General features: G+C 41.2%; 1 protein-coding gene across 1 annotated transcript; it reads right to left on the reverse strand.

Moving 5' to 3' along the window:
* Positions 1-598: 598 nt before the first annotated feature.
* LOC123103660 (enhanced ethylene response protein 5) lies at positions 599-5,361 on the reverse strand. The gene is made up of 12 exons (XM_044525308.1): positions 4,967-5,361; positions 4,783-4,876; positions 4,615-4,704; positions 3,763-3,828; positions 3,498-3,587; positions 3,338-3,394; positions 3,153-3,214; positions 2,981-3,068; positions 1,556-1,632; positions 1,313-1,387; positions 1,128-1,233; positions 599-1,030 (listed from the first exon to the last, which is right to left on the reverse strand). Exons 1-12 carry the CDS (start codon positions 5,263-5,265, stop codon positions 905-907), a joined length of 1,230 nt encoding a protein of 409 aa, XP_044381243.1. The 5' UTR covers positions 5,266-5,361; the 3' UTR covers positions 599-904.
* Between the last annotated feature and the right edge of the window lie 16,867 nt (positions 5,362-22,228).

Below are 22,228 nucleotides of genomic sequence, written 5' to 3' on the forward strand. Positions count from 1 at the left end.
GGCTTGCAGGCAAAGGCTAGCATGCACTGGCTTGCATGCATGGCTCGTAACTGCACACGCGATTAACAAGGCATGGCATGGGAATAGGAAACGGTAAAATATTGTGATTGGAGCAGGTTTAATGTGGACAATTCCGGACAGGGCTTCCTGGCCAAGAGGCCCTTTAAACCCGGACAGAGGGAGTAGTAGTTCAGTGAGTTGAGCTTGCTTCTTCAAAGTCATCAAAATGGCATCATACCTACAATCGTCATCATTTATTATTTAGCGAACTTGTAATTGCATATTCCATATCCTTAACGCTGCAGAAGTATTAATTTTTGTTATTGTTTAGCAAACTTGTTACAGCATATTCCATATCCTCGTATGGTATGAGTTACTAGCACAAATAAATTTGCATATGAAAGATCAATGTCCCCTATGCAAGAGTGTGATGATGGCAACTCTTATATTGTTGCTATTGGATCTATCAATTATGTTTACTCTTGAATAAGTTCTAGTCCTATATTATGCGTATTCATTTGATGTGAGGTGAAAATGTTAAAAGTTTATCTTAAATATTTTGGCTTTTTGTCGCAAATGAACCGATGAACTAGTGGTCTGACAAGTAAAAATATGAACCGACAGCCTCACCAGTTAGGTTTGCAGTTCGGTTTTTTACTATGGCCTTAATTGCAGTCTGCAAATTTAGTTTATCCAGAATACAATATTGTACCTCACTGAACCTATGAAAACCACTGTTTAAGTGGAGGCTACCAACCATAAATGTTTACAAACATTGCAGCTAGAATACAAATGTTGTTACAATCAGAGCCGCGGTAATTTTACATAAACCTGTCATGTTCCGTACATCAAAGATAAGAGAAACTTTCATTAGGTGTACAAGCTTATGAGATATCGCTACGAACTAAACGGGCTTTCCGTTCAACTTTGGGAAGGGGTCTTGTTTGCTAAGGACAAGAACTTTGCTTTTGTGGGCAAAGTATCCTTTTATGAGATTCTTGTATATCAGGCACGCCATGATGCATTCCACCTGATAGCAGCAAGGGAGGAAATCAGGTTACATTATTATCATAGCAAATCAAGATACTGTCAGTTAGAAAAAACAATATGTTGGACTCTCCAAGTACCTCATCCACATCCATGGTGATTCCAAGCCATTGGAGAGTCTTTACCAAGACATCTAGCTTGATTTGATGCGCCTTCGATGGTTCCTTCTCCCTCTGTATGATATGGCTGCAGAAGAAAGCAAAGCGAAAAGGGATTGGTTCATTCTGTAACAGTGTGACAAGGACACCTTCAAGATCACACTCACATTTTCTTCACTAATCTTCGGTAGACCTGGAGTTCAAGTTTCTCCAACACAAGGTAGACACCACATTTTAGTAACCTTCAAACAGAAATAAGCAATCAGTGTCCCCATACAAAAAAGAAGGAAGCAATCATGTCCCAATACAAAAAAGAAGGAAGCAATCAATGTCCCCATACAAAAAAGAAGGAAGCAATCAGTGATAGCGGAGGGTCGAAACTTTTTCAGCACACAAATATGTGAACTTACTGGTCTTCATGTCTATCAAGGGCTTGCTTAAGGAGCCTGAGATCCCCTCTCCTAAGTGAGGTCACAATATCTGCATACTGAAAGGTTAAATTACCAACTTGTACAAATCAAAATGGTTACAGGAAATCTCCAAGTAGTAAAGTCACACCACAGTGAAGGAATATAACATCCACATTAAAAGAACATCTTTATGAAACAGAATAAATAATTCAAGGCAACAGTATATTTCACAAAAGTAATACAGTAGAAGATACAATACGAATCCATCACTTACCCAAGATACAGCCTACAAACTACGACGAGAAATTTAAATTAGCCATGGTATGGAAAACAAGAGTATATATTTAAGACAAGCAATCAGCTTATAGTAATGTCACACGGCAATAAAAGCAAAACTGGGCTCTTAGTACTTTGGCTTGTTTTCTCAGAGGTTGGTCATCATTTAAAACCTAAACTCACGATTACGGAAGTAATTCATATAATGGACTAAGCCTTATCATTTGATGAATGATCACTAGGCCAAGCATACTTATCATAATCTGTCACCAATCATTGTTCTCAGGGGACAAGGACCTGAGAATGCCAATTAGATTATTTTTAGCGTAAATGTTGATAAGGTTCTGATAAAGTTAATCATGGTTCTCAAAAGGTTCACAAATCTTATATCTACTGTAGATTTCCCAACCTTTTGTCTTACCTAATCCCATATAGACCCTAGGGTAAGAGATAATACTAAAAAGTTGACACGCCCAGATTAACTTGTTAATCATCTCGAAGAATTGGTAAGTTAAACATAGGACGTTCATGTACTCATGAGACTTCATGTTAACGAAATGTACTTATACCAGTAGAGTATCCAAATGCACTCAAATTGCTGCTACAGTATTCCCCTTTATCGTCTATAATTTTCCAGTCACACCCAAATGTTAGTAGATCTTGCTTCTTGAAAACTGAAGGTTAACGCATTGACGTTGCATCAGCATCAGAGCCTATGGCCTAGTGTTCTACCCTAATTGTTCACATATGGAGTACTAAGTGTAATCATAACAAAAGAAACAAATTATGTTCATGGGAATATTTGTGAACAACCAAGATAAATGTTTTTGCAATCGGAAATGGTGGTACTCCCTCCGTCCGAAAATTCTTATCTTAGATTTGTCTAAATACGGATGTATCAAGTCATGTTTTAGTATTAGATACATCTGTATCTAGAAGAATCTAAGACAAGAATTTTGGGACGGAGGGAGTACTAAATAAACTACTTCCTCCGTCCGGAATTACTTGTCACTCAAATGCATGTATCTAGATGTATTTTTGTGCTAGATACATCCATTTGAGCGACAAGTAATTCCGGACGGAGGGAGTACATATATTGCATTTCACAATCTCCTTCACATTAGTAAACAGGAGTACAATGATATATACCTCAAGCAGATTGTACTTCTCCAGGAGGGTCCTCCTTGGCAATACACCAATTGACAGCTTTACAGGGATTAGGAACTTCAAAATTTTCCTAGAAAAAAACATACCATTAGTAGTTCCAACAAATGTGTACCCCATACATCACAAGCTACAAAACACCCAGTAATACAAATACCTCAAATTTGATTCGCTTTGAGGATTACAATGCATCAAAGCATAAGTTAGTTTCTGATCAGCCTGATTCAAACCAGAATAAAAAAATATTAGCAGCCTCACCGTTTCATAGGTCAAAATAACTTGCCATAGCAGAATATACAAAAAATGTTCACACACAAGGAGAGAGAGTGAGAGAGAACTTACAACAAGAAAATTCTCATTAAACACCTCCAAGCGACCTGTATAATACATATAAGTGACCTGTGCCGTCATGAATAATCAAGATTATTATTGGATCAACATGCATGTTAATATAATGCTTTGTATTGATAGAGAAGAGAGACCACAACTTTTACTATCTTACCTTATCTTTCACTGGAAAATCTTCAAAATCAAAATTCCTAGCTGTTTCGATACTCCTTATGACACTACGGCAAAGGTTAACAGTACCAAGCTGCATAATTTGAGCATCAAGTGTTAGCCTGTTGTATCTTAAATCACGTATATTGGGATTCCAGTGCATACTACACTTTAGCTACATTTGGCATGCTATCTAGACACTGTCTGTGCTTATTAATACGAGTACTGAAGTTACAGATTAGACAAAAACATTACAGTGAATAACCTACCCTGAAATAAATTTTAAACAGCTGGCAGGTAACATACAGTGCCCCAACGCGCTTAGGTCCTTTAACCTGTATAAGGTTGGAGATTCACCAATAACCAAGAGTCAGAATCTTTAGAATATAACCATTTTAAAAAAGGAAAGCGACAAGATGCATCAAAGAAGTATAATTGATGCATGTTTGGTTGGAAGTCACATCACCTCTCCAACAATTCTAGCATATACACGAAAAATAGCTATCAGAAGAGAATTCATTGTATGCATAAATTTGACAGATGATAAGCGGCGGAGGCAAGAATTAGAGGCCATGGCGGGAGTGAGGCGATAATGCACCAGTATTGACAAGAGCGACCAAAGTGTATAAACAGTAACTTCAGAGCAGTTTCTATGCAAAAACACCACCCTCTAGGTTGATGTAAATGCATCAGCTTCTCCTCTTCTGGCAACATAGGCCGTTTCCAACCAAGAGGGAATGTACAGTACAGAATGTTTCAACATGTCACGCTTGAAGCCTTAGGCAGAACCACAACATTAAACACCAAGTAAGCTATGACTACTCCAATGCAATTTCCTCTACATAGGTGCTTAGATGCTCGCATTATCTACCGACAAGAGCCAACTATATTCTTAAGCACATGGTAAGCACTGGTGCCTAATCAAGCATAGGTGCTACAAAGTAAGAACCTTGTCTGCCCTTTGTGACAAGGAAAAAATGATCACTTTTGCTAAGCACCTTCTGAGGCACCGGCATTGCGCAAGCTCATCACAAGCAATTTCATTCAATTCGATCAGACTCTTGCTAGTTCTTTTTACCATCCAAGAATGCACATCAAACAAAGCTTTCAGAATTCCATACCGCAAGTGCCCCAAAAACCTTCATCAGGAAGGACCCAGCAGCCTGCAGCTTGTCTGGGTTCTTCCCGCTCATCACAAGCTCCCTGTCTGCCTACACCAAGACAATAAGCAAGCAGACATGAGCCCCAAAACCTCAGGTAAACCCAAACCAACCAACCAACCAGCTCACCTTCTCAGCTAGCAGCCTGATCTCAAGCGCCACCATGTGCATCGCCTCCATCGCCCAAGGAGTCTCCCAGTTCCGGAACTCCTGCAGGAACGCGCTGCAACCAACACCACATCAAATCCTCTAAAATCCGAATGCGTTTATCCAATTTGTTCGGAAGGAGTGCAGAGAGGAAGGCAGCACGCACCTAGCAGCCTTCTCGAAGGAGGAGTAAGCGTCCCCGAAGCGGCGGAGGGAGTGGGAGTGGATGGCGCGGAGGAGCGGGGGGAGGAAGTCGGAGAGGTGGGGGAAGCGGTCGGAGGCGAGGCGGGGAAAATCCGGAAAAGCGGCGAGCGCGTCGGAGAGCGGGGTGGAGGCGGGCGCCGAGGAGATGGCGAGGAGAGACGCGAGGTCGGCGCCGTCGGACTGAGAGATAGCGTCGTCCAAGCGGGAGAGGTAGTCGGCGATGCGGCGGTGCGCCTCGCCCATGCTCAGGTACGCCGCCATCTCCGGTGCGGCGGCGGCGGGAGCCGCGCGGGTGTTGGGGTTTGGGCTTGGTCGCTTGGAGGTCACCGACGGTGGAAGAAACCAGTATGAGTTCGATCTGATGGGGTAGTTCTGGTTTATGCAAGCTCGTGACGATCGCCAATCCTCGCCGTCCAGTGCGAGAAATCGATGGTTGAGATTAACTGATAAAATCAGAGTAAGGTTTCGCTTGGTTTGCTCATTGCTGCCATCTCCGCCCCTATCCGACGAGGTAAAACAACTCGGAGGGTGGGTGCCCAAGAGAGTATGTCCACACATGACGGTTTCGTGCCACTTCTGGCGACTTCGTGGCGAGTCCAGCACCCTTGGTCGGCAATCTTTTTTTTTTGAATCCGAGAGTTTCAAATCCACAAAAGAGTGCATGATTCGTCAATCTGGTAGCGGCGCAGCGCAATCCTTCTCTCCTCTGGCCATCCTAGTGCTCTCTCAAGTTGTGCGGGAGAACCTGAGAGCAGGATCTGTGGCATGGGAGTTTCGTGATGTGTTAGTTCTTGTAGGGAGGCGGGGGAGGTAGGTGGAGATAGCGGGGACGAATCCCTGACAGCGGTCGCCGCTATGAGCGGAGGAAGAGCCCCGGTACTGGAGAAAGTAGAGGGTAAGTTGAAGGACATGCCGTTGTCAGAAGCTGAGAAGAACGAAATCAGGATCGGGAAGAAGCAAGCATGTGCCTTAAAGGCGAGCAAGCACCAAGCAGTGGGTAAGATCCTCTCATGTAGGCAGGCAAAAGCTGAATATGTAGGAAGAACACTCGGCAATGTCTGGTGCCCGTTCTCAGAAATTCGGTGCAAAGATCTTGGCAGAAAGAGGTTCCTCTCTAATATCCATGATAAGGCAGTGAAGAAAAAAGCTTTGGAAGATGGACCCTGTACCTTCAATAAAGATCTGATAGTGATGGAGGATTACGAACCAAATAAGACTATAGACGAGTATGAATTTAAAACCATCCTGATTTGGGTAAGAGCCTATGGAATTCCTATGGGGATGATGAGTAAAGAAACAGGGGATTTGGTAGGAGATCGAATTGGGGAGGTCCTTAATGTGGATTTAGATGACAATGAAGAAGCAATGGGGGCTTTTACGAGGATTAAAGTGCGTACCGATATTACAACTCCCTTAATGAGATTTAGAATTTTGATCACTGATGACGATGAGGAAGAGCAGGAGTTGCCCAATGAAGAGGTGATGGGTGGCGAAGAGGATGAAATAGAAGGGAAGAGGAAGGAAAAAGAGAAGATTATTTCCTTTGAATATGAATACTTACCTGACTTTTGTTATAATTGTGGTATCATCGGACATACAAAGAAGGCTTGCCCAACAAGATCAAGAAGAGAAGGAGCTAGACATTTTGGGCCATGGCTGAAAACTATGATCTACAAGGGCAGCTCAAGTGAAGGAATGAATAGAGGTTTGAGCGACCGGGGGGTTTTGGAGAAGCAAGGGTATGGGTAGTGGAGGCAGCAAACACGGTAGCGATGGACCAACCTGGAGGAATCATGTGATGGATAGAGCTGATGGAGAAAGATTAAGGGAAGGGGATGAAAAGGAAGTTACAAGCCCCCTAAAAATAACCAAGGAAGAACAAGCTGGCTCTGTGGGAGCCAAAAAAACTGAATTTTGCAGATAATCAACTTGTTGTTCTAAAGGAAAAGGAAACAACAATGAGTCCTCGCGACAAGTCGACTGTCTTGGAGGGCTCCACATCAATACAGGAGGCAGGGCCAACAATCACACAGACATCCGAAGTTGTAGCTTGGGGAAAGGAACTGAACCTTAGGGAACTTGCTGGTTTCAATTCCAATAAAACAAATGGGAGAGGAGCAGAAATTTGTAAAGGGCAATCAAATGGAGGAAGAAGCGGAAAAAGGAGTAGTTGCTAAGTGTAGGATCGAAAGTATGTCTAGAGGGGGGATGATTAGACTACTTGGCCAAATAAAAACTTATCATTTCCCAATTTTAGTTATAGACAAGTTTCAGCAATTCTACCAAGTCAAGTAAGACCCTACACATGCAAGTCTAAGAGTTGTGCAGCGAAAAGTAATGACTTTGCATATGAACGTAAAGGAGGAATCGGAGATATCAAACGCAATGAAGACAAGGTGATTTTGGGCGTGGTTCCGATGGGTGGTGTTATATGTCCATGTTGATGGGGATTTCAACCCAAGGAGGCGCCAGACCATGGAGGGCTCCACCCACGAAGGGTCCACGAAGAAGTAAACTTGTCTATTCCACCACAGCTTACGTCACACGAAGGACTAACCTCACTTGGGGTATATCTTCATGAAGTAGGCGACCTCCTTGCCCTTACAAACTCCTTGGCTCAACTCCACAAGATCTTAAAGGCTCTCAGGTAACACCTAACCAATCTAGGAGACACCACTCTTCAAAAGGTAATATATGGTGTTGTTGATGATGAACTCCTTGCTCTTGTGCTTCAAAAGATAGTCTCATCAACACTCAATCACTCTATCACAGATTTGGCTTGGGTAGGAGAAGGATTAGAGTGGAAAGCAACTTGAGGAGGCTAGAAACCAAGGTTCAAAAGGTTGGATTGGAATGCCTTGATTTCAACACATAAGTAGATGGTTCTCTCTCAGAAAAATGAATGGTGGAAGTGTAGTTCGTTCTGATGGCTCTCCCTTAGAGTAGGTGGGGTGGAGGGGGTATAAATAGTCTTCACCCAAAATCCAACCTTTACCATCTTTTGACTCAACTCAGTGACACCGAACCAAAATCTCGGTGAGACTGTGATACGTCTCCAACGTATCTAGAATTTTTGATTGTTCTATGCTGTTTTATTATCAATCTTGGATGTTTTATAATCATTTTATAGTCATTTTATATCATTTTTTGGTACTAACCTATTGACATAGTGCCAAGTGCCAATTGCTGTTTTTTCTATGTTTTTTACATTGCAGAAAATCAATATCAAACGGAGTCCAAATGCCATGAAACTTCGCGATGATTTTTTATGGGCCAAAAGGAAGGCAATGGGCCCTGGTTGCACCTGGGGGTGCCCCGAGGGGGGCACAACCCACCAGGGCACGCCAGGAGGCCCAAGCGCGCCCTGGTGGGTTGTGCCCACCTCTGGTGCCCCCAGACCGCCTCTTTGCTCTATAAATACCCAAATATTCTAGAAACCCTAGGGGAGGTGTCAAAATATTCATCTAGCCGCCGCAGAGTCCAGAACCACCAGATCCAACCTAGACACCATCACGGAGGGGTTCACCACCTCCATTGGTGCCTCTCCGATGATGCATGAGTAGTTCTTTGTAGACCTTTGGGTCCATAGTTAGTAGCTAGATGGCTTTCTCTCTCTCTCTCTCTCTCTCTCTCTCTCTCTCTCTCTCTCTCGTCGATTCTCAGTACAATGGTCTCTTGGAGATCCATATGATGTAACTCTTTTGTGGTGCGTTTGTTGGGATCTGATAAACTTTGAGTTTATGATCAGTCATACCTTTTTATATCCATGAAAGTTATTTGAGTTTCTTTGATCTCTTATATGCATGATCTCTTATAGCATCGTATTTATTCTCTGATATTGGGTTTTGTTTGGCCAACTTGATCTATTTATCTTGCAATGGGAAGAGGTGCCCGGTAGTGGGTTCGATCTTATGGTGCTTGATCCTAGTGACAGAAGGGGAGCCGACACATATGTATCGTTGCTACTAAGGATAAAAAGACGAGATCTATATCTACCGCCATATAGATAAACGGATCTTATCTACATCATGTCATCATTCTTACTGCATTACTCTGTTTTTCCATGAACTTAATACACTAGATGCATGTTGGATAGCGGTCGATGTGTGGAGTAATAGTAGTAGATGCAGGCAGGAGTCGGTCTACTAATCTTGGACGTGATGCCTATGTAATGATCATTACCTAGATATCATCATGATTATTTGAAGTTCTATCTATTGCCCAACAGTAATTTGTTTACCCACCATTTGCTATTTTTCTCGAGAGAAGCCACTAGTGAAACCTACGGCCCCCGGGTCTTCTTTCTCATATATTTGCCTTGCGATCTACTTTTCCTTTGCATTTTTATTCAGATCTATTAAACCAAAAAATACAAAAAATACTTTGCTGCACTTTATTTTATTTGGCGTTCAATCTATCAATCTACTACAGTTTACCTCACGTCCGTTTGCCTATATTGAGGCGCCGTACCCGGAAGGGATTGACAACCCCTTTAACACGTCGGGTTGCTAGGTGTTGTTATTTGTGTGCAGGTGTTGCTTACGTTGTGTCGCTTGGTTCTCCTACTGGTTCGATACCTTGGTTTCATAACTGAGGGAAATACTCTATCATTGTTATGCTACATCATCCCTCACTCTCCGGGGAAATACCGATGTAGTTCTAGCTACCATCAAGGAGAATTTCTGGCGCCGTTGCCGGGGAGAATCAAGTCAAGATAACATGCCGTCAACTTGCCAATTTCTGGCGCCGTTGCCGGGGAGGATCTTCAACATAACCAGGTTCCTAATCACAAATCTCATCTCCTTGCAATTTACATTATTTGCCATTTTCCTCTCCCCCACTTCGCAAAAATTTGCCATTTTATTAGCCTCTCTTTTTCCGTTCGCCATTTTCTTGCCGGATCTGTTTTTGAGTGCAATCTTGTTGTGTGGTCATCATGACTCAAGAGAACACCAAGTTATGTGATTTCTCAAATACTAGCAACAATGATTTTATTGGCACTCCGCTTGCTCCTCCCGCCACTAGTGCAGAGACTTGTGGTATTAATACCGCTTTGCTGAATCTTGTTATGAAAGACCAATTTTCTGGTACTCCTAATGAGGATGTCGCGTACCATCTTAATACCTTCGTGGAATTATGCAATATGCAAAAGAAAAAAATATGTGGACAATGATGTGGTCAAGATGAAATTATTTCCGTTCTCTTTGTGTGATTCTGCAAAAAATTGGTTCTCTTCTTTGCCTCGCAATAGTATCGATTCTTGGAACAAGTGCAAAGATGCTTTTATCACTAAATATTTTCCTCCTGCAAAAAATATTTCCCTTAGAATCCAGATCATGAATTTCAAGCAACTTGAACATGACCAAAAGGATGAAAATGATGCTAAGAAATTGCTCAACTCATGGGTTAAATCTTTGGATGATCATACAAAAATTTTACGCGGGTTGAATTTTGTTTCTCATAATCTTTTAGATTCCGCCGCGGGTGGTAATTTTATGGAAATTACTTTGGGTGAAGCCACCAAATTGCTTGATAATATCATGGCAAATTATTCCCAATGGCATACCGAAAGAGCTCCTACTAGTAAAAAAGTTAATTCGGTTGAAGAAATTTCTTCTTTGAGTGATAAAGTTGATGCTCTTATGAAATTGGTTGCTAGTAAAAGTGCTTCTATTGATTTCAATTATATGCCTTTGTCTACTTTGATTGAGCAAAATAGAGATGCCATTGATGTGAATTTTACCTCTCGCAATAATTTCAACAACAATGCTTATAGGGGAAATTTTAATCCTAGGCCTTTTCCTAGTAATTCCTCTAACAATTATGGTAATTCCTATGGAAATCAATCTTATAATAATAATAATAATAGGAACACCTCTAATCTTGAGAATAATATTAAATAATTTATCAACACACAAAAAGTTTTCAACACTTTCATAGAAGAGAAGTTGAATAAGATTGATGATTTGTCTAGAAGTGTTGATAGAATTGCTCATGATGTGGAAAATCTCAAGATGAAAATTTTTGTGCCTAAAGTAGATGAATCAATTAAATCTCTTTATGTTTCTATGGATTAAAGTAAGAAAAGAACTGATATGCTTAGAGGTAAAAGAGAATTTTTAGAAAAAGCTTTTTCTAGTGATTATTCTTGCAAAAGTGATGAAGATATTAAAATGGTTGGTGTTTCTTCTATTGATTCCTTGTTTAGTAAAGTTAAGAATGATGAAAAAGGGACTGGATAAGAGTCAACTTTAGGTAGAAGGCATCCCAATATTTCGGAGGGTGAAAATCTTGTTGAGAAAATTGATGAAAGTGGGTTTGGAGAGGTCAAAACTTTAACTAGTGATGCACCCACTCTTTTGGATTACAAAGACTTTAATTATGATAGTTGATCTTTCATTGATTGTATTTCTTTGTTACAATCCATGATAAATTCACCCCGTGCTTATGAACAAAAGAAAGCTTTTACTAAACATATTGGTGATGCTATGATAAGAGCTTTAGAAGAAAAGTTGGAATTAGAAGTATCAATTCCTAGAAAACTGCATGTTGAATGGGAACCTACTATGAAAGTCAAGATTAAAAACTATGAGTGTTTTTCTTTGTGTGACTTGGGTGCTACTGTTTCTACAATTTCGAAATCTTTATGTGATGTGCTTGGTCTTACCAATCTTGAATCGTGTTCTTTGAATTTGCACTTGGTGGATTCTACTATTAAAATGCCTATGGGAAGAATTAATGATGTTCTTATTCTTGCAAATAGGAATTATGTGCCCATAGATTTTATTGTTCTTGATATTGATTGCAATCCGTCTTGTCCAATTATTCTTTGTAGACCATTTTTACGCACTATCGGTGCCGTGATTAATATGAAAGAAGGCAATATTAAGTTCCAATTTCCTTTGAGTAAAGGGATGGAACACTTTCCTAGAACTAGAATTAAGCCACCTTATGAATCAATCATGAGGGCATCTTATGGATCTTAAACCAAAGATGACAAAACTTAGATCCTTGCTATATGCCTAGCTAAGGGCATAAAACTATAGCGCTTGTTGGGAGGCAACCCAATGAATAAATTTATTTTTTATTTTTGCTTCCTGTTCTTGTGTGTTAACACAATTATGCTACTATTATGATTGTGTTTTTTATGCTTTAATTAGTGTTTGTGCCAAGTAAAGCCTTTAGAGCATGTCTAGTAGAACCCTCAAACCCTCACTAGCGTTTTAAGGGTCCAAAAATGGTCTTTTGTGCACTTTTACGGGTTGAAAAATAGGGGCAAAGATTAGAACCCTCAAACCCAACCCTTATAACGGAATATTCCCCATGAACGATGTTGTCGTTGCGGGCATACCGTCGAGCACCTCGTGCACGACAGGCGGAGGGCGGCGCGGGGCGGAGGGCGGGGCGGGCGCGGGCGGAGGGAAGTGGCCGGGGGGTGTGAGGCCGAGGCGGAGGGCGCGGGGGCGGGAGGCGGAGGGCGCGGGAGCGGGCACGGGCCGGAGGGCGGTGGCGGCGGGTCGAGGCGGAGGGTGTGGAGGCGGAGGGGCGCGGGAGGAGGAGAGGCCGGGGGGCGGGAGGTGGAGGCGGCGGGCGGGAGCCGGAGGCGGCGGGCGGGCGCGCGGGAGTAGAAGCCGGCGGGGCGGCGGGACGGATGGCGATGGCCAGGGGCGGGGCGAGCGCGGCCGCGGCCGGGAGGAGGTGGAGAAGAGGCCGGCGGCTGGGGGCGGGGCGGGCGCGCGGGAGGTCGATGGGGCGGCCGGCGGCGGCGGCGACGACTAGCAGCGGCGGACGCGGGCGTGGGCGCAGGAGTTGGGAGGATTTTTCCCTCCCGCGCGAGGATAACCGCCAAATGAGGGTTGGGGTAAATTTTGCTCCCCAACCCTTACTTTTCAGGGTTGGGAGAGGGTTTGAGGGTTGGACCCTTAAAAAATAAGGGTTTGAGGGTTAAGGGGTTTTAGTCTACGCGATTTTTTGCTCACAAACTGTAAAAAAGCAGTTATTTATAAGGATTTGGGGGTTTGAGGGCTCTGCTAGAGATGCTCTTAGGATCTTCTTGGGCAATAGTGTTTGATCCTGCTATAAAAAAATAGAAAGTTTGCGCTCACAAAATAATTATCATTTTTTACCAGAGAGCGATAATATAGCCATTCCAATTGCAGCAGATCAATATACAAATTACTCAGGTCTTCCTAATTTGGCATAATTTTTGGAGTTACATAAGTATTCTAAACAGTCAGATTACTACAGACTGTTCTGTTTTGACAGATTTTGTTTTCTTTGTGTTGTGTGCTTATTTTGATGGCTCTATGGTTTTCTTTGATGAGTTTTCGCCATAGAAAAATTGGAATACAGTAGATATAATACAAAAAAATGAATTGGTTTGATACAACACTTATAGTAGTGGTTTATTATTCTTATACTAACGGATCTCATGAAGGTTTATGTTGAGTTTTGTGTGATTGAGGTTTTCAAGTTTTGGGTTATCTTACGATGGATGAAGGAAGGATGCAAGAGCCTAAGCTTGGGGATGCCCCGGCATCCCAAGCTATTATCCAAGAATGAGCAATCAACTAAGTTTGGGGATGCCCTCGAGTGGCATCCCCGTTTTCTTCCAACAACTATTGGTATTTTACTCGAGACTATATTTTTATTCGTCACATGATATATGTTTTGCTTGGAGCGTCTTATATAATATGTGTCTTTGCTTGTTTTATTTTTTGTTTTAAGTCATCAATCCTTGCTGGACACACCTATTTGAGAGAGCTAAAATTATGTCATGACTTGTTAGAATTGCTCTCTATACTTCACTTAAATCTTTTATGAGCCAGGACTTGCTCTAGTGCTTCACTTATATCTTTTTGAGCCCGGTGTGCTTTGTAATTTTTGAAGAAATGCTCTCTTGCTTCACTTAGATTTATTTGATAGTTAGTAAAATTTTGAAGAAATTCTCTCTTGCTTCACTTAAATTATTTTGAGAGAAAGAAAAATTGTTATGCTCATGATCTTCACTTATATTTGTTTGAGTTTATGAAAAAGCAATACATAAAAATTAGTGCCAAAGTAATAGATATCCAAGAAGGATAAAGAAAAAAATGGCATGAAGATCATTGGACAAAATAAACTTGATTCTTAGTAATAGTTTTGAGATATGATGATGTGATATGTGAGTCATCTTGATGAGTAATTGTGCTTTAGTAAGAACTAGCACATATGCCTGTGCGTTGCAACGGGAGAGATTTTTTAGCGAGAAGCATCGGGAGAGATAATTGATGTGTCCATCAAAACGTTCTCCACAACAGTGGCACGACAGAGCATAGAGTTATGGTGTTCTTGTGGGTCATGTTTGGTCCGCGAAACGTTTATAGTAGTGGGAGTGACGGCCACTATCCAACTCGTGCCTTTTTTTCTTTCAGGTCCACCTCCTTATCGAGGTTGTGGTGACCTCCTGATGTTTTTTTAAACATATCAGCATTTTTTTGGAAAACGCGTTAATTTCTGAAAAAGGCAAAAAAAAACTTGAAATAGGAAGATTTTTTAAAATTCACAAACATTTTTTTGAAAACAAGACCATTTTTAAGGCGGGGAAACGAACATTTTTCAAATTTGTGAAACATTTTTTTAAATGGAAACTTTTTTTGAACTTTGAAAACGATTTTAAAAAATGTGTTTTTTATCACGAACATTATTTTGAATTTGTAAACATTTCAAAAAAATATTTTTCGAATTACTATTATTTTTAAAATGATATTTGTTTTGTATGTCTCAAGAAAAAAATGTATTTTTTTAAATGCGAACATTTTTTTGAATTTAGAGAAAAAATTGAACGAAAATATAAATTTAAAGTTCCAAATAATTTTGAAAATGATAACAATTTTTAAAATTCTAAGATTTAACAAAAATTATTACAAGAAACTAAATTTGGGAAAATTAAAAAAATAAATTTATGAAAAAGGAAAATATATCTTGGAAGCGAAAATTGAAAAATATAAAAAACACAGAAAAACCAGAAATGGGTCGGGCCAACATTGGGCAACAGATGGGAAGCTCCAACTATATGTGGCTCTGTGCGAGAAATAAGGTTCCCCATCAGTATGCGCAGGATATAAATGTGGGGCTTTTCTGGGCCTTACCGCGTGCAGCCCACGTACGAAATTCTGAACAAAACTCTTTTGTTTTCTTTTTTAGCAGCTGGACCACAAAAATTTAGTACCACCTCAGATATAAAAAAATAATTTCGACGGTGAACGGATGAAAAAATTGGCGAAACGCACCTTGTTTTATTAGTAGGTATAGATATAGATATAGATATTGGTGTTAAGGTTTGTGATTTCCGATGCATGCATGAAAGTCAATAATCATGCAATGAAAATTATATCCTACTTGTGGTGCATTATTTGGTGTTAATTATGCTTAATTCTTGCTTATGAGATTATTCGTTTCTTGGTTGGTCTCTTCCCAGTCTTTTGCTAACCTTCATTTTGTACCAAGTATGACCTCTACTTGTGCATCCAAAATCCTTTAAACTAGTTTTGCCACATGAGTCCACTATATCTACCTATATGCGGTATTATTTTGCCATTCTAAGAAAATTTGCATGTGCCATCTCTAATTTTCAAAATAAACTTCTCTTTTGTGTGTTTGTTTTTCTCGCGGAACAGTAACGGGTGGCTAATATTTTCCATACTGGATATGTTATTCTCAAGATGAGTGTTTATTCACTTGTCATTGCACGAGAGTAAGGCAAAGGTCTTAGAGATGCCCAGTCCTGAAATGCAAAAGAAAAAATTACTTTATGCTGTCAAATAATAAATTCCTTGGAAAGTGTTGGTATGGGGGGCACCCGTGGATACAGTTAGCCATGGAAAGTGAAAGAAATGGTGGAAAAAGGAATAAACTTTATTTTCTGTTTGGGAACCGCCTATGGCATATCTAGCATGGAAAGTGTTGGGAACTCTTAAGTCGTTTTCGTTGGTGGGATGGATACACCTCCCAAAATGTTTTTATCTTAAATTTTTCGCTTCGAGCTCTGACACCTCTACAAATCCCTACTTCCCTCTACGAAGGGCCTTTCTTTTACTTTATGAAATTTTTATTTTGAGTCTCCATCTTCTCTTATAAAAAGCACCAACTAGGAGGCAATATGATCATGCTCAAGTATTGGGTGTAGTTAATATTCGAGTGTGGTTCATGAATGGATCAATGTTTGAGCATGATGGGCTAGGGATAACTTATTTTAGCATTGATATTTTAAAAGCCATGGTTGCTTGTTGATATGCTTGCGTATCCAAATTATTATGTCAAAACTAGACTATTGCTTTGAATCACATAAAAGTCCAAATGTCCATGCTATAAAGAAAAGAATATGTTATGACTTGATGAACAACACTCCACATCAATTTTTTTATTTTTATCACTTACCTACTCGAGGACGAGTAGGAGTTAAGCTTGGGGAAGTTGATACGTCTCCAACGTATCTATAATTTTTGATTGTTCCATGCTGTTTTATTATCAATCTTGGATGTTTTATAATCATTTTATAGTGATTTTATATCATTTTTTGGTACTAACCTATTGACATAGTGCCAGTTGCTGTTTTTTTCCATGTTTTTACATCGGAGAAAATCAATATCAAATGGAGTCCAAATGCCATGAAACTTCATGATGATTTTTTATGGGTCAGAAGGAAGGCAATGGGTCCTGGTTGCACCTGGGGGGTGCCCCAAGGGGGGCACAACCCACCAGGGCACGCTAGGAGGTCCAGGAGCGCCCTGGTGAATTGTGCCCACCTCGGGTGCCCCCCGGACCGCCTCTTTGCTCTATAAATACCCAAATATTCCAAAAACCCTAGGGGAGGCGTCAAAATATTCATCCAGCCGCCGCAGAGTCCAGAACCACCAGACCCAATCTAGACACCATCACGGAGGGGTTCACCACCTCCATTGGTGCCTCTCCGATGATGCATGAGTAGTTCTTTGTAGACCTTCGGGTCCGTAGTTAGTAGCTAGATGGCTTTCTCTCTCTCTCTCTCTCTCTCGCTGATTCTCAATACAATGGTCTCTTGGAGATCCATATGATGTAACTCTTTTGCGGTGTGTTTGTTGGGATCTGATGAACTTTGAGTTTATGATCATTCATATCTTTTTATATCCATGAAAGTTATTTGAGTTTCTTTGATCTCTTATATGCATAATCTCTTATAGCCTCATATTTCTTCTCCGATATTGGGTTTTGTTTGGCCAACTTGATCTATTTATCTTGCAATTGGAAGAGGTGCCCGGTAGTGGGTTCGGTCTTACGGTGCTTGATCCCAGTGACAAAAGGTGAACTGACATGTATGTATCGTTGCTACTAAGGATAAAAGGAGGAGATCTATATCTACCGCCATACAGATAAACGGATCTTGTCTACATCATGTCATTGTTCTTATTGCATTACTCCGTTTTCCATGAACTTAATACACTAGATGCATGCTAGATAGCGGTCGATGTGTGGAGTAATAGTAGTAGATGCAGGCAGGAGTCGGTCTACTAATCTTGGACGTGATGCCTATGTAATGATCATTTCCTGGATATCGTCATGATTATTTGAAGTTCTATCAATTGCCCAACAGTAATTTGTTTACCCACCGTTTGCTATTTTTCTCGAGAGAAGCCACTAGTGAAACCTACGGCCCCCGGGTCTTCTTTCTCATATATTTGCCTTGAGATCTACTTTTCCTTTGCATTTTTATTCAGATCTATTAAACCAAAAATACAAAAAAATACTTTGTTGCACTTTATTTTATTTGGCGTTCGATCTATCAATCTACTACAATTTACCTCACGTCTGTTTGCCTATCTTGAGGCGTCGTACCCTGGAAGGGATTGATAACCCCTTTAACACGTCAGGTTGCGAGGTGTTGTTATTTGTGTGCAGGTGCTATTTACGTTGTGTTGCTTGGTTCTCCTACTGGTTCGGTACCTTGGTTTCATAACTGAGGGAAATACTCTACCATCGATGTGCTACATCATCCCTCCCTCTCCGAGGAAATACCGATGTAGTTCTAGCTACCATCAGACCGACCTATGTAAAAGATTTGAACGTTGGGCATTTTGGTGGGACTGGACAAAGAATCTCGGACGGACCGATATGCGATGACCTAAGCGAGACTCCGTTTCGATAATTCTGATCGGTTCAACTCAATAATTCCAAAATGAACTAATTGGGTTACAGAAACTTGGTCAGTGCAAATCAGTGGGACCGATCGTCATCTCGGTACAACCAAAAATCTAGGGTCTGACTTTGGCACTATCTAGGATCAACTCGGTAGGTCCGGATGGGAAGAATTCTGCGGGACCGACTTGGACTTTTAGGGTTTGGAGTTGGATAGATATGATTTGGAGAATGTGGTTGAGGGTTTTGGAGCAATATCTTCAAGCACTTTGAGCAATTGAGTCATGATCAGAACCTCATCCCCTTTTATTAATATTGACTTTCCTATGGACTCAATGTGATTTTGGATCACTTGACCAAATATTTAGAGTCTTGAAGCTTTGCCAATCTATGTCATTAGCATTTTGAGGGGTCCACATTCTCATGTCCTTGCCATGCCAACATTGAACTTTCCTAAAAATCTATCTTGAATAGGCATTAGTTCAATGACATATGTGTTGTTATAATTTACCATAACCACCTGGGGATTAGCTGCACTTTCAATCTCCCCCTTTTTGGTAACTGATGACAACATATAGATCAAAGCTTCGACAAATGATATAATCAATGAATGACATCATCGCTGAGAAGTACTCCCCTCCTTCCCAAAATATAAGGCGCTGATTGACTTTTCTGGTCTTCGTTCCACAACTTTGACTATGATTTCCACGTATTATGTGTCTATAAAATATTTATATAGACATATAAAATAAAATTGTTTTGCTAGACAAATATGATGATGCCATTTATACATGTTTAATCCATGTACTTTGATATATATTAGTGGTCAAAGTCATGCATCAAAGATCATGCCAAGTCAATCGTGCCTTATATTTTGGGAAGGAGAGAGTATGTGATAAGCAAGAGCTCCCCCTAAATTTGTGCATTATTAAAAAATTGCGTTTGAATTCAAATGCACAATTGACTAGGATCATGGGTCACTCTTCCATGTCACATACATCTTGGTGGAGCGCTCAAAATGATATGAATGAAATATAACAAGCACTCATCACCAAGCATACAAGTGAATGATCATACAAGAAGCATTGAGATAGATAGGTAAACATGCATATCATCAAAGTACGGTATGATCAAGCAACAAAGTAGCATAGTCTCATACAAGCATCAAACAAAAGTAGCACAAAGTAGCAAAAACTCAACGAAAATCAAACAAGCAAAAGCAAAGCACTCTCTCTTGAAGCCCTGATGATCTATACTAATTCTCCCCTTTGGAAACAAGTACCAAAAAGTTCAAAAGAGTATAGAGCTAAGCGTAGCTCTCGGATCGATCTCCGGCAGCTCGTGGTGAAGAAGTCTTTTGACTTGTAACTCTAGTGTGCATAGACGTTGTTGGAGTAGTGAGAAGTGTGTTTGCAAAGATCTCGGCTCTTGTCTGCTGGGCAGGTGGACTAGAAACGGTTGGAGGGACTGTAGGAGCAACTGAAGGTGCAGCAGCGGGAGCTAAGACTGTGGCTCTGGTGTCGGTGACTGGCACTGCCGCTGACCTGGGCATTGTCGACCTGTGCCCTGGTGCTCATCATCACTGCTCCAATGCAACCTTGCATCATCCACTTCCTTCTTCAGACTCTCTACTATGGTTTTCACCTTAGTAACCTTAATATCCAGGTCATGGAACTTAGTCTCTACTAGTAAGCATGCTCGTGCAAATACACGTCTAGACTAATATTACAGAACATATGCGAAAACCACATAGATAGAAAGATATTTTGATAAAATTGGCAAAAAAAACACCGAACACATTTTCCCAGTGGAGCACGTCGTTCATCATAATCAACTCCATATTCTAAGAACAAATCGGTCTGGTAACATAAACCAATGCATCCATGCATAAAATAAGCGGTGCTTCTTCACACCAGAAATTCCACAAGCATATAAACCAACGATTGGAAAATGAATTATTACGATCACATTCAGTCTAACAAAAGATTATACTGAATTGCAAAATACACAACATCATCGCACAAGGATTTAGAATCTCTAAATACCACACTGAATTATAAGAACAATGAAAATAAAGCTAGGGGCATTGAGAAATGCAAGACCGTTGCACTCTATCACTCCAATATTGTTCCATGGACAGGGATGCTCCTAGGCTTATTGTTATCGTGAAAGAAAATCTAGCATGAAAGATTTCTTTCATCAAGAAATCATAGGGCTCCCCGAACCTACATATTACACCCTTTGTGTTAGTCAAGTTCGAAAAATAGCTAGGCATTGGTAGTCATGATTGTACCTTGTAATCAAGTTCTTTGCTTCGTCGATGTCTGTGTTTAAGTGCTCCCTGCAAATAGGAAGTATATTGGAAAAAATCACACCCTTTCTAGGCTTGGATGATAGGAAATAATGTAGTCGTCGCTGAATTTCACTTGAAACAATGTAGTTGCTGAAATTCAAAGGAAATAGTGTAGTTGCTGATTCACGAAATTATCATGTTCCAAATAGGGTCTCGCGGTATAGGAAAAAACCTTTCGGAATTCCACACGGTGTTTTAGATCCTTATAGCTGGACTTGTATGCAGCAGTCAGAGTCATTCAGATGTTGATCAGCTAGCTTTAGGAGAAACATAATCAAACACTATCTGAATTGACTATTATTCATGTTGACAGTAAGGCACGATATTCATTATATAACCCTATATGATTCTTCGTGCCAACACTACAACATAGAATAGTAAATCATATAACTATGTCCGAAACTTGACATCATACTGATGGGGAACAGAGCATGAAAATAAAAAAATCCTATGAAACACCCAAGAACCAATCTAGGAGATGCAAAGCAATGAGAGGGGAGTGTGTCTACATACCCTTGTAGACCAAAAGCGGAAGCATATATAACGCGGTTGATATAGTCGTACTCTTCATGATCCAAACCGATCTAGCGCCGAACGAAAGACACCTCCGAGTTTAGCACACGTGCGGCTCGGTAACGTCTCCTCCTCCTTGATCCATCGAGAGAAGGGGAAGAAATAGATGGGACCTCAACTAGCACAACAACATGGTGGATATGTTGGTGGTGGTGCTCCGGCAGGGCTTCGCCAAGCCGCGACAGGATGAGGTATGGTGGTAGGAAGGGGGAGGGGCTGCGCCAGGGTTTTTGGCCGTGACTCCCCTCCTCTTCCTCCACTATATATAGGGGTAAGAGCAGGGAGGGTGAGGGAGTCTTGGATTAAGGGGTCCTTGGGCGTCCGGCCTATTGGCATGGGCCGGACTAGTGGGCTATGAAGGTACAAGACCGAAGACTCTCTCCCGTGTATGGATGAGACTCTCCTTGGCGTGGAAGGCAAGCTTGGCGCATGGATATGAAGATTCCTTTCTATGTAACCGACTTTGTATAACCCTAGTCCCCTCCGCTGCCTATATGAACCGGAGGGTTTAGTCCGTAGAAACAATCATAATCATATAGGCTAGACTTGTAGGGTTTTAGCCATTACGATCTTGTGGTAGATCAACTCTTGTAATACTCATCTTCATCAAGATCAATCAAGAAGGACGTAGGGTGTTACCTCCGTAGAGAGGGCCCGCACCTGGGTAAACATCGTGTCCCCTGTCTCCTGTTACCATCGACCCTATACGCATAGTTCGGGACCCCCTACATGAGATTCGCCGGTTTTGACACCGACAAGGGGCGCAACCCTAGCCCCTCCTCCAAGGAGGGGGTGCGTCCAAGGGGGGAGGAGTCCCTTGATACGTCCATTTTGCATCATGCTTTTATATTAATAGTTATTGCATTATGGGTTGTTATTACACATTATGACACAATACTTATGCCTTCTCTCTCTTATTTCACAAGGTTTACACAAAAGAGGGAGAATGCCAGCAGCTGGAATTCTAGACTAGAAAAGGAGAAAATCTGATAGACCTATTGGGTGAAGTCCTGAAACTTCATGGAGAATTATTTTGGAATATATAAAAAAATTGGGTGAAGAAAGCACTAGGGGGGACCCACCAGGCAACCACAAGGGTGCGGCGCACCCCCTACCTTGCCGCCCACCTGGCAGGCCCCCGGTGCC

Source organism: Triticum aestivum, chromosome 5A (genome assembly GCF_018294505.1).
Source record: "Triticum aestivum cultivar Chinese Spring chromosome 5A, IWGSC CS RefSeq v2.1, whole genome shotgun sequence".
Taxonomy (NCBI): Eukaryota; Viridiplantae; Streptophyta; class Magnoliopsida; order Poales; family Poaceae; genus Triticum; species Triticum aestivum.